Here is a 13,717-nt window from a genome sequence, read left to right as displayed (position 1 = left end):
GGCAAAGCAAATTGGGAATGTTAGTAGTGGAACTTGATTGGTCTTCTGTTGCATTTTAAAGTTATTTCCTGTAATTTATTTTTCAATACTTAATTAAATCAAACGACTATATAGTAAGCCAGTGTTTTGTGTCTTATTTCCTTGCAAAGACTAATGGGTAAAGGTTCCACAATTTTAAATGGAGTTGCCAACCAATTGCTGCTGGTCTTGGATTAATTTACTTGTCACTGGTATGCCAGCTGTATATCCCTGACTGTGATCAATACAGGTGTTGGTACCATAATCTTGGCCTACATCCTCCATATGTAGAAAAATCTGAAAGCAGGGTACTAATGACAATATTAAGTATGTCTGTCTCCCCACTACCACTTTCAAAAGTTATTGCAAGTACAATATAGCATTTGTATTGGTGGCATTGCACTTTTTTCTATGTAAAGTGCTATTGATGTTGGCACGTACCAAAGAGCAGTTATGTGTGTGGTAAGCATCAACAAGAGAACTTGAGTACTTTGGAAGATCAGACATCTCAAACAGTGCTCTTTTTCTTCCACCAGAGCAGACAAATTCACAAAAAGTTCACAACAGTAAACTATTATCCAACACAATGAATGCTTTATTTACAAAAAGGGTACTGGTTTACAGAATTGAGAGAAACACAAGGGGCCATTAAGAATTTGTAAAGGGCATCTCAATTAAAAAAAAAAGCACACAACACTAAATGCATGTAAAAAGAAAAGTCCACTTCTCTGCAAGTCTTCTTTTCTTCCTTTAAATCAAATCAGCCACTACGGAAAGAATTAAATGTTATTTGAAATTCTTTGCAATATACATGTTAGGATATTAAATACAATCTGCAGTTAGGAAGGAAAGTGATTTTAAAAAAAGGACAGCCACCTAGTACCAGGTTTTTAAAATGTGTATTGTTTTCACTTAGTTCAGGTGCAAGCCCTATGATACCCTAAATGTTTCAAAATGACCTACTTATTAAATTTTCAAAAAATCACTTCAGAAAAAAAAAATATTCCTAAGTTGCATAGATCATTTACACCAATAAATGAAACAAAGTGTTAAGGGCAAAATTACCATTCATGGGCATTTCATCAATCTGTGTAGAGTAGTACTGTTCAATATCTCGAAGGATGCGGATGTCATCATTCTTCACAAAGTTGATGGCAACACCTTTACGACCGTAACGACCTGATCGCCCAATTCTGCAAAACAGAAGTGAGACAGGCTTGTAGGGCAGAGAACAGCAAGTAATCAGCCAAGTTCACAGCTACTCAAGCTGGCTAGATAAACCTGTTTCTATTGCTGCAAGTATGGATAGTAAAAATGTTAAATCCACAATTATGTTGAAACAATGATGTAGAAGACCTGAACATACCTGTGGATGTACAATTCTCTGTTGTTTGGCAGGTCATAGTTGATGATCAGCGACACTTGAGGAACATCCAATCCCCTGGCCCAAACATCTGTCGAAATGAGGACTCGGCTGAAAAAAAAAACAAAACAAAAAAAAAAACAGACTTGTTAAAAAAGCTCCATGTTAAAACAATATGCATTAAAATACATGATGGAAATCATTTTTTTAAAATGTATATATATATATATATATATATATATATATATATATATATATATATATATATATATATATATAAAATTACACACAACACACACAGTGCCGTGAAAAAAGTATCTGATTTTCTGCATTTTTGCATCAGATCTGCAACCAAAACCTAATATTAGATAAAAGGGACCCTGAGTGAACAAATAACACAACAATTTGATACATATTTCATTTATTTATTAAAGAAAGTTATGCAACACTCAATGCCCCCGTGTGAAAAAGTAATCGCCCCCTTAGACTCAATAACTGGTTAAGCCAAGATGACTTGCAGCAATAACTGCAACCAAACACTTCCTGTAGTTATTGATTAGTCTCTCACAGCGCCGTGGTGGAATTTTGGCCCACTCCTCCATGCAGAACTGCTTCAACTCGGACATTTGTGGGTTTGAGAGCATGAACTGCTCATTTCAGGTCCTGCCACAACATCAATGGGGTTTAGATCTGGACTTTGACTAGGCCCAGAGCCTTAGAAATGGCTTTGTAACCCTTTCCAGACAGGCATTAACAACTTTTTTCCAGAGGTCTTCAGGAATTTATTTTGTTCGTGGCATGATGTGCCTCTAGAACAGGGGTGTCAAACTCCAGCCCTCGAGGGCCGCAGGGTCTTCATTCCAACTTAAGCTCCAATTAACATAATTGACCTATTTGTTGAATTTGACTTATTTAATATTTTTCAAGGTCTTTTACAGTTGATGGTTTTAAAAATGCACTTGATTCAAGGTACACTACCTATGAAACATTTTGAGGCCTAAAGTGAAGTGTTAAATGTGTCAAATTAATCAAATCATTAGACCAATTAAGTAACTGAGAGCTTGGGTGGAACGAAAGCCAGAAGACACTGCGGCCCTCCAGGAACTGAGTTTGACACCCCTGCTCTAGAACCTGTGTGCTGACAACTTCACTCTGATGGGAAGGGCCAAAGTTAGTCAGATTTATATTGGGCAGGGCTGCCCAAATCAGGCCTGGTTGTTAATCAAAGTACTCAAACAGCTGACCCTAATTATCCCTTTAATTGGGTTGTGTTAACTAGGAGGGCATTAACTTTCACACCTGAAGATTGCATGTTTGATTACCTTGCACACCAAACAAATGAAAGAAGCACCAAACTTTGGTGTCATTTTTCTGACTCCCTCTATATACCACTACAACCCACAAAAAAATCAGACCAAATACAATGTGAAAAATGTAGAAAATCAGACAGGGGGCAAATACTTCCACAGAACTGTATATATTTTTAAATTGAAGTCTAGTTATACTTCCAAAATACATTGTGGAAGTCCACTGCAGCTTATTCACGTGTTTATTTAGAATGAACATGCAAGCATTGCTCTTTGAGGAAGAGCCCAGTTAAGTTCTGGGGTAGGACAGCACAACACACAGAAAATAACGTGTGTTACTTTATTTCATAATGACATTTCCTACCATACAATAGTTAAGGAACTAAAATATGTAAGTTTAAAGAGCAGTGGTAGCGCCACATATAAAAACTTGCCTTGCTCCAGATCTGAACTCTTTCATGATGGACTCTCGCTCTTTCTGAGGCATATCCCCGTGCATCGAAGACACAGTGAAGTTGGCTTCTCTCATCTTCTCAGTCAGCCAGTCCACCTATAACGGAGTACCATAGCATAAGTATGAGAATTAGTTGAGGTAATGTTTATACATAAAAATCAAATAGAGTTTAGCCTGCACCTGCAAGCTGACAAATGCAAAACCTAAATGCAGATTTTGTCCAATGGCATACAAGTTCTTGCTACAGGCAACAAATCTCTATCAGGGCTCATGTGCATTGTATAACTGTAACAAGCTATATTATTCTTTTGAAGAATCCACAATGAACCAACTTCAGAAGATTAATAATTGGTCATTCAATTTGTTTACAAACATATTCACCACAAACATGTTTTTGGTAACATACACCAAAATGCAGTGTATCAGCTATTCTTTAACAGAACTAGCTTTTGCAGCACTATGAAACAGTTACTTCTTCTGCAACTCCAGTTACATTACCACGGCAATATGAACACAGGAGGAGTCAGCTTACCTTTCTTTTGGTGTTGCAGAAGATGACAGCCTGTGTGATGGTCAGAGTGTCATACAGATCACACAGCGTGTCAAACTTCCATTCCTCTCGTTCTACAGCAACGAAAAACTGCTTGATGCCTTCCAGCGTCAACTCATCACTGGAATGACAAATTAAATACAAAAGTTAAGGCTGTGCATCTCATTTCAATTCAGCACAACTCAAATCAAAACATTTTAAGTTCTACAGCTGGTTTACTATCCCCTACTGTGGAAACCTGGAGTTGTAGGAGTGGTTCATCCCCCCATACCCAATTTATGCACGAGTATGGTATAGCAACAGTGACTTACCGTTTGACCAAGATTCGGATTGGATCAGTCATAAATTTGTTAGTCATCTCCAGGATTTCATGTGGTAATGTAGCGCTGATCAGACATACTTGCGTGGCGGGAGGCAAGTATCTGTACACATCATAGATCTGCTCCTTAAAACCTTAACAGGCATAATACAGAGATTTACTACTTAAACTACTTCAGAGTTAACCACCAAAGAGAAAAACTTTAACCAATAAAAACATAACAGATTTAAGATATTGATGTCTACATCAAGTGTGAAGAAAATGTTTGACTACAAATTAGATTTGTAATATATCCCAACATTATCTAAAGTGTTTCCAATATATGTACACAGAGGTACTAGCCTTGATTTCAATACCATACTTAACTTAAAATGAAATATTTTCTGGTTTATAGTCCTACATTAGAAAAAAACATACCTTTATTTAACATCTCATCAGCTTCATCAAGAACCAGCATTTTAATAGCACGGGTTCTCAAGCTTCTCCTGCGAATCATATCTGAACAGAGAGACACATTAAGAATCCATCATTCAACAGAAAGTCATACTGCAGATCTACTACTAACTGATGAAACTTGGTAAGAATTTTTTTAGCATTATTCTAGATAAAGTATATTTTCATGACACAGACTTAACTTTGTATTTACACTCATGGCAGGGGATTATGTTAAATATACTTATTACAAAATGTCTTACCAAAAACACGCCCTGGGGTGCCTGCAACAACGTGCTGCCCATAATCAAGTTTCCTGATGTCTTCTCCAACATTAGTCCCCCCAATACATGCATGACACTGCACGTTCATGTAGTCACCAAGAGCCAAGAGCACCTGGTAAAGAGTTGAAAACATGTACAATTACAACCCAGAATACTGATCAGCAACTGTTCAAATCGAGAAACAAAAAGACACTAAGGACATACCTTCTGTATTTGTCCTGCCAGCTCTCTGGTTGGTGCCAGGATCAATGCCTGGGTTTCGCGGACCTAGATGGTCGAAAAGAAAGAAAAAACACACATTTTTAGAATAACTTATTTTTTTTATAAATGATTGAGAATGGTGTTCAACTTAATGAATTGGCTTACATCGGAAATAAAACTGTCTTTTGAAAAGTTAGTTTTGCACTAGCAGAATGATGTTTGCATGTGCAATTCATATTTAACCCTTTGTGGTCCATTGTCGGACCTGGTCCGACATTGCAATTATTCCTATCAGGTCCATTGTCGGACCCTGTCCGACATCATTATAGAAACGCAAAAAACGGGTTTCTAGTCGTTTTTTCTCCGGAAAAAGCCGAGAAAAAAAAAGGCGTATCTCATGATTAGTCATACATGGCCCTGGTATCAGATAACAGGGCGGTCATAAGTAAACAAGCTGGCTGATAGTGCAACAGCGCACAGAGAACACGGACATTTGCAGAGCTTTTTTGAGATATTATAGTAATAAAATAATGACTTGGATCGCATTATTGAGGAGTTTGGTGATAAAACGAGTGATCAGGAGATGATTGATCGGTATGTACGACTATTATTATTATTTATTTCTTACATAGGTGAAAGCTATAGCGAACGAAAGGGTGGGGTGGGGCTGGAGATGCCTAGTGAGTGCTTTGTTGTTATGCAGGGCCTTTTAAACCTGTTTGATTGTGGGAAAAAAACTTTTAAACAGCACGTCTAAAATTAACTGCGCATGTGAAAATAAATTGGACCTGACATGCCTGACACGCACTTAATAAATGGACTGCAAAGGGTTAATGCAATAATTAGTTAACGGCACATAATAATATTACCTGAATGTCCAAGCACTGCAGCACCGAGACACAGAAAGTTGCTGTTTTACCAGTACCAGACTGAGACCTGGAATGAAAGAAAATACAAAGTTAAATATAGTTGAGCCACAAAACCTAGGAACAATTAATAGCATGCTATGTATACTGTTTATAATATGCTGCCTTAATTTAAAAAAAAAATGATAACATGTAAGTTATACATCAGTCACTTACTGTGCAATCACATCTCTGCCTTTAATTATCTGTTTAATTGCTCTCTGTTGGATAGCTGATGGCTTCTCAAAACCTGGAATAAAAAATTAATTATTGTTGAAATACATCATTTCAGGGAAATCCAGTTAGATCTCTTTATGAGAAGTTCAGCAGCCTGGGTCTAAGGGCAAAGACACATGTTCTCAGGCCTAATCGCTCACTCAGAATTGTCTGTGCCCATTAACCCACTATTCATCCGATTCAACCAGATGTGCAGCGGATCACTGACTAACACTCACACCCTTTGAGAAAGGTCAGATGTGGTGTGGGAAACAACTGGTGTTAATGACTTTGTAACAATGGTAGAAGCACCAAACTAACAATGCAGTTTAAACTGGCCTTCAAAACACGCATCAACCTCATGGAGTCTTGCTTGGTGTTACAATAAAATTATAGTTTCTTTTCCCCACCAAATTCATGTTATCCGGTATATGTTTGAGTTAATCTGTTAGAACTTTTTTTTGGGGTGGGCGGCTTTGAATTAATCTTACTACAACATTTTATACTAAAACACTTAAGGAAAGCTATGAAGAAATAAGTCCAATAAGGTGATGCATAGTTCATCTTCTAGCCTCTGCAAGTCGCTTTGGATAAAGCGCCTGTTAAATGACTAATATCTGGACTGCTACCACTTTTATCACCTTAGGGTACAATATTTGGAATTAAGAAGTTTTCCTACTTTAGAGTAGATGGATAATAAAATTAGTATAATAGCAAGTGTTTTTTGTTTTGTTTTTTTGCCACAGGCGCACACAATAGGATTTAAATATGAATAGACATTTGATAAAAGCACATTACCAGTTAATCAGTAATGGTGAAATTAATGTAATTGACTTTTACAGCATTATTACACATGACAAAATGTTACAGGTGTCATCTGCCCCAAGTTACTTTATTCAAACAAGTGGGTGGAATTCACAGGTATTATTAGTTTCGGTTTTTATTTTCCAAATGTCTAAATGTAAATTAGTAGTAGTTAAGCTATATCTGCATCCTATAAAAGAGAAAACTACTAATTAAAGAATGGGTTTAAAATATGTTTCTCTTTGCTTGTACAAATTAAGGAGTTTTTAAATGATGTACTTCCTATCAATCAGTGTACACTCTATACTGGGTTTTTATGCTGAAAATAATCTGTCAGAATAACTCTGTTAAACGAATGAAAATAACAAAAGCACAACGATAAAACTAGTCGACTGCAAGAATGAAATGTAACTGGGATCAGCGATGCGCAATTAACGTCATTTGTCATGTCTGTTTGAAAAATTTAACGAAACAGAAATCAGGCTCAGTCATGAAGGTAAAAACAAGCGACATTGTTCTGTAATTACAGCTTTTTCCGAGTAATTCGATAACAGAATCGGCTCAAAATAAGTTTAAAAGGTACGTCATGTGATCAAAAATAAAACCGAAAACTTCGAGCCCCAATATTAGTTTAAGTGTGGTTAATGTTAGTTGCTCATTAAAATCAACCAGGACACGGTGGTACGTAAGAAAACTATTTTACACAGTGTGGTGCAATAAAATTAGTTCGAGTAATACAATTTAAAGTGCACGTTTGAAATATCTAGTCCGAGTAAGAAATAGTTCCTACAAATCTGGTTCATGTTAAATGGGTTGTTTTGGTTACAAAGATAGAGACAAACGGATCAGTGAAATCCAACTGTATAGCTACATAACTTGTGAATTGTTCATACTACGATAATGTTTTCTGGTTTAGTTAACATTACATCTTGTATAATAAATACCGCCCTCGATTGTCTAAACGATATCCACGATCTTGACTCGATTCAATTCCCCGACATGAACAAAACGTTGTTTGAGGCAGTTACCGTGTAAAAGCACAAACGCAGAGACCTTGATTTAAATAGTCAGACGTTTCTTTTGTAGTTTCTAATGACTTAGCTATTTAGTTTAACGTCGAAAACCACGCTCCCGCGCATCACCAAAACAGAGGCCCAACTGCCGGCCAAGATCCCCGGACTCACCGTAAGCGTAAATCCCACGAAGTAGGTCCTCCCGCAGGCCCATTGTGTCGAAGGTGGGGGTCACATCGACCTCCTCGCTGGTCTCGAACTCTATTTTGGTCATGTCTTCGTCCTTCATGAGACGTTTCCTAACGGGAACTGGAGCTACTTCCATATTTTTTGTTTTTAAAGATTCTACAGAGAAAATAAGCTGAAATAGGCGTTGGAAAGGTACTCTATCTCAATTAAACAAGCCTCACTGCTACCGAGAAGTGAGAAGCGTGTCCAGTGACGCTATAAACAGGGCCGAACAGATGCCGCGAAGTTGGGGGAGTATCTAATTCCTCTACAACTCCCTCGTCACATGACAAGGGTAGCCTCCGTTTAGGACCGCCCATATTTCTTAGATTTAGTACTTGTAGTTTTGTCTTCATTTTTTTTAAAAATTTGTATTGCAATCTTTGGGCACGACTGTAGACATACTGTTGAAAGTGTCAGAACCAGTTTTAAGAACAGTCTTCGAATACAACTCCTTGTTGAAAAACACAGACCGTTGGGATCCTTGGATCCAGTGGATACGTCTTTCATTGAAATGATACACATATTTGTTCAATGTGTCTATACATACAAATCCAATTGGAAGTACTTTTTTTTTTTTTTTTACAGTGAAGTTATGTCATACCTTACATGCTGTGAAATCAGCATATACAGTAGTTACAGCAAAACTGCACAGCTAAGCATTTCATAAAACATAAATATAGAACCTTATTTGTGCAAAAATATTTCTTACAGAAGAATACTGCAATACCCATTAATTTAACGGCAGTACCACCAGCAATAAACACCGCATTTTAAAAAGTTACTTTCAAATAATAATAATAATAATAATAATAATAATAATAATAATAATAACGTGCATCTATTGCAATATATAGCAGTACTGTCACTGTAGTATATTTAAGATAGGGCATACGTTTACTATACACATGGTGTTTTATATGATATACATTATACAGTACTGTACTGTAAAAATAAAATACAATAACCCTAATAAAACTACACTGTTTGCCCGCCTAGCCAGCAGAGGCTGCCATCTGTTGTGCATTTCGCTACATTCTCTCGAGTCCAAAAAGACTAATTTCTTTCCTGAATTCTGCCTGGTTGAATGACAGCCTCGTTTTCAGCATTAACATTAACAGAGCAACACTGGAAAACATGAAAGGGTTTCGCTAACTTTGTTACCGAGCGGAGAAGAACGAGAAAAAAGAACAAAAAAAAAACAAAACATCAAGATACCTGGGCGAGAGCCTAGCTGCCTGAGTGTACGTGGAAGAATTGAACGTGCAGGAGCAAAAACTGAGCGGTGAGATGCTAAGCATTAAGTATGGATACTATTATTATCATCAAAAAAGAAAACAATGACATTTAAATATACTATTTTAAACTTGCAAATTTAAATCTGTGTAATGCACGCATGTTGAATGAAGTGCCAGTTTTGCTGAAAACTAAAGTTAATGCAAACGTGTCTTTGTTAATTCTTATTTTTGTTCACACTGGTTGGCTAAGACTCCGTTTCCATGGTGAAGCGTACTATAGACCCACACTGTGTATTTGACTATAACTGGGATATAAGGATACTTCTCTGTGTTATTGTAGCGCACGTTTAGAATATTTATACTGTGGTTAAGTTTTTTTTTTTTTTTATCATAAAACGTATACATTCCATGATCTCTCTGTACATTTCTGTACTCAAGTTAATCCATCTCCTGTATTGACTCGTAGCTTAATGCCCAAGCTGTTGCTCACGCTTAGGCTTCTAGATGTGACTGTCAGCAATTAATGTAATTAAATAAATCTTGTAATGTCGCCTCAACATATGTTATTCGTTTTATATCACCTTCCTAAACCATAGTCTGCTTTACTAAAACCACTGCAGTTTTAGTATAATAGGCTGCTATGGGATCCCTGAATCAAACACTTCTACTGCTGTGTAGCTTGAACAAGCTTGTCCTGTAACGTCTCTTGTCCCTAAACTTGAACGTAACCTCAGTGAGTCTTGATGCCCACCCACGTTCTTTGCAGATTCAGTGTCATTAGGCAACTGTGAGCACAAATGGCTCTCACCTGTTTTGTCCACCTTTTTGATGCACAGTGCTACTTGCAACTTCAGTCAGTAGGTTCAATAGTTGCATCAAGTTACAGCTATACTACAACCTGTAGATCATTCAACGGGGTATGCCACAAAATACCACTCCTACGGTTCATATATGTAAAATCTGAGGGATCTGGGTTGATGGTGGTAGAACATGTTTTTGTAGTATCTTCTTCAGCACATTATGATCTTTTCTAGGCCAGAGAGCAGTGCCCAGGATGCCGCTCAGCTTAGTAAACCTACAAGTCAGGGCATGATTTTGTTTATTTAGCTGGCGTTAGATTATTTGCATGACTTGCTCTTGAAGGAACACTGAAGTGTGCACAGTACTTTGCAAATGTTGACAACAGGGATCAATTACCATTTGTTGATTTCTGTAAATAGTGCCTAGTGTATAGCACTGTTGGTACACATTTCACAACGAAAGTCTCACTGTGCAGCTGCATAGAGGTTTCATAGAACAGCAGTATACAATCGTGATTCCTGTAAATTTGGACAAGTATGTTTAGACATTCATGAATGTTTTCTTTTTAAGCCAACAATACACTTGGGGAGTACACATTATCGGGATGCTGTTTGATGTTACAATGAAAATATGTACTTTCCTTTATAACACTTGTGACCCAGTGAGGGTTTATGGAAGCAAACAAATGTTTTTGCTATTCATGGGGAGGTGGGGGGGTAGACATGTTAAAATCAAGTCTGCAAGCTCCTAGGTACTGTACTGCATAAGGGTACACTATCATGCTGGATGTGATTCCTACTCTGGTTTGTTGGGATAAGCTGCCAACTTGGACATTTCTGTTTACAGTATATTAGTTATGTGACTGCTGCATACCATCAGTTGTAAATGTATCTGTTAGCATAGACAATGTGTAACATGGGTGTAAAACAAATTGTAAAACTTTATTTTATATTCTTCGGAAAACATTTTATATTAACATAGTATGAATAGGTCTCTGAAGTTTGGAAATTAACCCATATTTCCTTAGAGCGACTTTTTAGCTTGAGAGTAAAATATTGACTTCAGTTTTTACATAAGAACATAAGACAGTTTACAAACGAGAGGAGGCTTTGTCCTGTAAATGCTCATCCGGTTCGTAGTAGCTTATTGATCTCCAAAGTTTAAATCAGGTCTTAAAGAATCCCAATGATTCTGCATCAACAACATGACTGTAACCTTTCTGTACCTGCACCACTCTGTTTATAAAACTGTCTCCTTTCCCCTGTCCCAAGTCTTCATTTTCCAACTGTGTCCTCTGATCCTGGCAATGGTTAACATTTGTCAACTTCTATGTTATTATTATTTATTTCTTAGCAGACACCCTTATCCAGGGCGACTTACAGGCGTAAACAAAAATACATTTCAAGAATCACAGTACAAGTAATAATACAATTACTAGCAAGATTAAAATACAATGAATTTGGTTCTAGCAAGTATATGACAAAATGTTCTAGACTAAATAGATTCAGTTTCCTCTATCTTCATAGATAAGCTATGGGATTAGTGGTTGCTCTTCACTGGGCTCACTCCAAGGTCACTATTCAAGGCTGCACCATTAATTACAAATAATGGGCTATTGAAGTTAAAACATCAGTGTAGATTCTTTTGAGGAAAAAACAAAAAAAAAACACATAAAAGCTAAAACAAAAGCGTTTTTTTTAGTGTTTTCAGGTTTAGATCAATGCTAGAGTGCTATCTGGGGTTTGTTTCTAAATAGTTGAAAAGGACCTGGTTCATAAAATTGAATAGTTTAGTGAATTTGACTAAAGCATTGTTGTTAGAACTTTTGCTGTGGTTGACATTCTCATAACATTTACACAGGAGTGTCCCTTCACATGACACTGTATTTCCATAAAGGAGATAAGTCAGTTATAGCTGCTCAGTGAGGGTGTGGTTGGTTTAGCTGATCTTTTCTGTTCCTTCTCTGTAGGGAGGCTACAGCATGCTGTGGGATGGATGAGGCGGAACAGAACCGATATGTGTCTCAGCTCAAGGGTGTGTTTGACAGCTGTGACACTACCGGCACTGGGTACCTGGACCAGGAGGAGCTGACAGAACTGTGTCATAAGCTCCACCTCAAGGCTCATGTACCTGTGCTGCTGAAGACGCTGCTGGGGACTGACCACTATGCCAGGGTATGTGTGTTTCTGATTGATGCAATTTACAATCTGGAGATATGTACAAAATGTGTTTTTCAGGTCACTGTGCCATTTTTGTTATCTCTCTTAAATTAATGTAGGTGGAGAATGAACAAGAGCCTCTAAAGGGAGCCCCTTTATGGCAATATTTTGGGGGCTGTCATGTACTAGTCACAGCAATCAGTTTGCAATATGTAATCCAGAACAGTATATTTTCAACAGAAGTATTTTAATTCAGAACGATATGATTCTGAAAATATCACTTGCCAAAAGAGATGACTCTGGACACGTGGACTGTAATACAGTACATACTTTTAAATCCGGTATGTATTGTAGCACTATGTAAAATTCCCCATTAAAGACCTAACAGCAAAGTGAAATCAAAATGTTATCCATGCACAGACCTGCATAAAAGGTTTCCAGATTTAAAACAGTATCCAAAGTCATTATTCAAAATTGCAGAATATAGTGCTCGATAAGGCCCTTATGTCACAGTTCACTTGCAAATGAAAATGCACTAAAGCAACTAAAGATCACAGATATAAAACAAAATACATCACAGTATCTAAAACTGTTTAATGATTAACTATTTTACATTAGGTTAGCTGGTCTCGTTTGCTTTGTTGTTGCTGCATTTTCGTCAGGTGAAACTGGAGGAAGCGCCGTGTAACTGCGCAATAAAGACAGACTGCATGTGAGAAAAAAAAACACAGACTGTGACAGATAATCAAATAAACTGTAACATTGAAGAGATGGGCTTTGTATCACAAAACTGGTGACGGAGTCGGAAATCGCGCGTGACTGGTAAGTGCATTACATTTATGACATATATATAATGGGGATTGATTTTATTCTTAATACAAGGACTGTAAAACACCACTAACATGTATCCGAGTGTCATATATACAAGTGCTGACTATATACAGACGTGCTCGAATTTGTTGGTACCCTTACAGCTCATTGAAATAATGCTTCATTCCTCCTGAAAAGTGATGAAATTAAAAGCTATTTTATCATGTATACTTGCATGCCTTTGGTATGTCATAGAATAAAGCAAAGAAGCTGTGAAAAGAGATGAATTATTGCTTATTCTACAAAGATATTCTAAAATGGCCTGGACACATTTGTTGGTACCCCTTAGAAAAGATAATAAATAATTGGATTATAGTGATATTTCAAACTAATTAGTTTCTTTAATTAGTATCACACATGTCTCCAATCTTGTAATCAGTCATTCAGCCTATTTAAATGGAGAAAAGTAGTCACTGTGCTGTTTGGTATCATTGTGTGCACCACACTGAACATGGACCAGAGAAAGCAAAGGAGAGAGTTGTCTGAGGAGATGAGAAAGAAAATAATAGACAAGCATGGTAAAGGTAAAGGCTACAAGACCATCTCCAAGCAGCT

General features: G+C 37.1%; 2 protein-coding genes across 2 annotated transcripts in view; one reads left to right on the top strand and one right to left on the bottom strand.

Annotated features, from left to right (window-relative positions):
* Window positions 1–592: 592 nt before the first annotated feature.
* On the bottom strand, window positions 593–8,340 carry LOC117410745 (eukaryotic initiation factor 4A-III-like). Its single transcript, XM_034017524.3, has 12 exons — window positions 8,038–8,340; window positions 6,011–6,083; window positions 5,798–5,864; window positions 4,932–4,994; window positions 4,707–4,839; window positions 4,429–4,509; window positions 4,004–4,145; window positions 3,675–3,813; window positions 3,123–3,238; window positions 1,385–1,492; window positions 1,084–1,211; window positions 593–785 (listed from the first exon to the last, which is right to left on the bottom strand). The coding sequence occupies exons 1-12, from the start codon at window positions 8,189–8,191 to the stop codon at window positions 769–771; spliced, it is 1,221 nt and encodes a 406-aa protein (XP_033873415.1). The 5' UTR covers window positions 8,192–8,340; the 3' UTR covers window positions 593–768.
* Window positions 8,341–9,113: 773 nt separating this feature from the next.
* The window catches only part of LOC117410378 (ninein-like protein), a 33,887-nt gene continuing 29,283 nt past the window's right edge, over window positions 9,114–13,717 (top strand). The window contains 2 exon segments of the mRNA XM_059025057.1: window positions 9,114–9,398; window positions 12,103–12,307. Of these exon segments, the coding sequence (XP_058881040.1) occupies window positions 9,385–9,398; window positions 12,103–12,307 (219 nt within the window). The 5' untranslated portion in view covers window positions 9,114–9,384.

This window comes from Acipenser ruthenus, chromosome 6 (assembly GCF_902713425.1).
Source record: "Acipenser ruthenus chromosome 6, fAciRut3.2 maternal haplotype, whole genome shotgun sequence".
NCBI lineage: Eukaryota > Metazoa > Chordata > Actinopteri > Acipenseriformes > Acipenseridae > Acipenser > Acipenser ruthenus.
This window is presented reverse-complemented; position numbering and strand designations above follow the sequence as displayed.

Coding starts and splice junctions, on each gene's coding strand:
- LOC117410745 (XM_034017524.3), bottom strand. CDS start 8,191: ATGGAAGTAGCTCCAGTTCCCGTTAGGAAACGTCTCATGAAGGACGAA. Junction 6,084..8,037: donor TCGTGGGATTTACGCTTACG/GTGAGTCCGGGG, acceptor TTTTTATTCCAG/GTTTTGAGAAGCCATCAGCT. Junction 4,840..4,931: donor TGGCAGGACAAATACAGAAG/GTATGTCCTTAG, acceptor ACTCTTTACCAG/GTGCTCTTGGCTCTTGGTGA.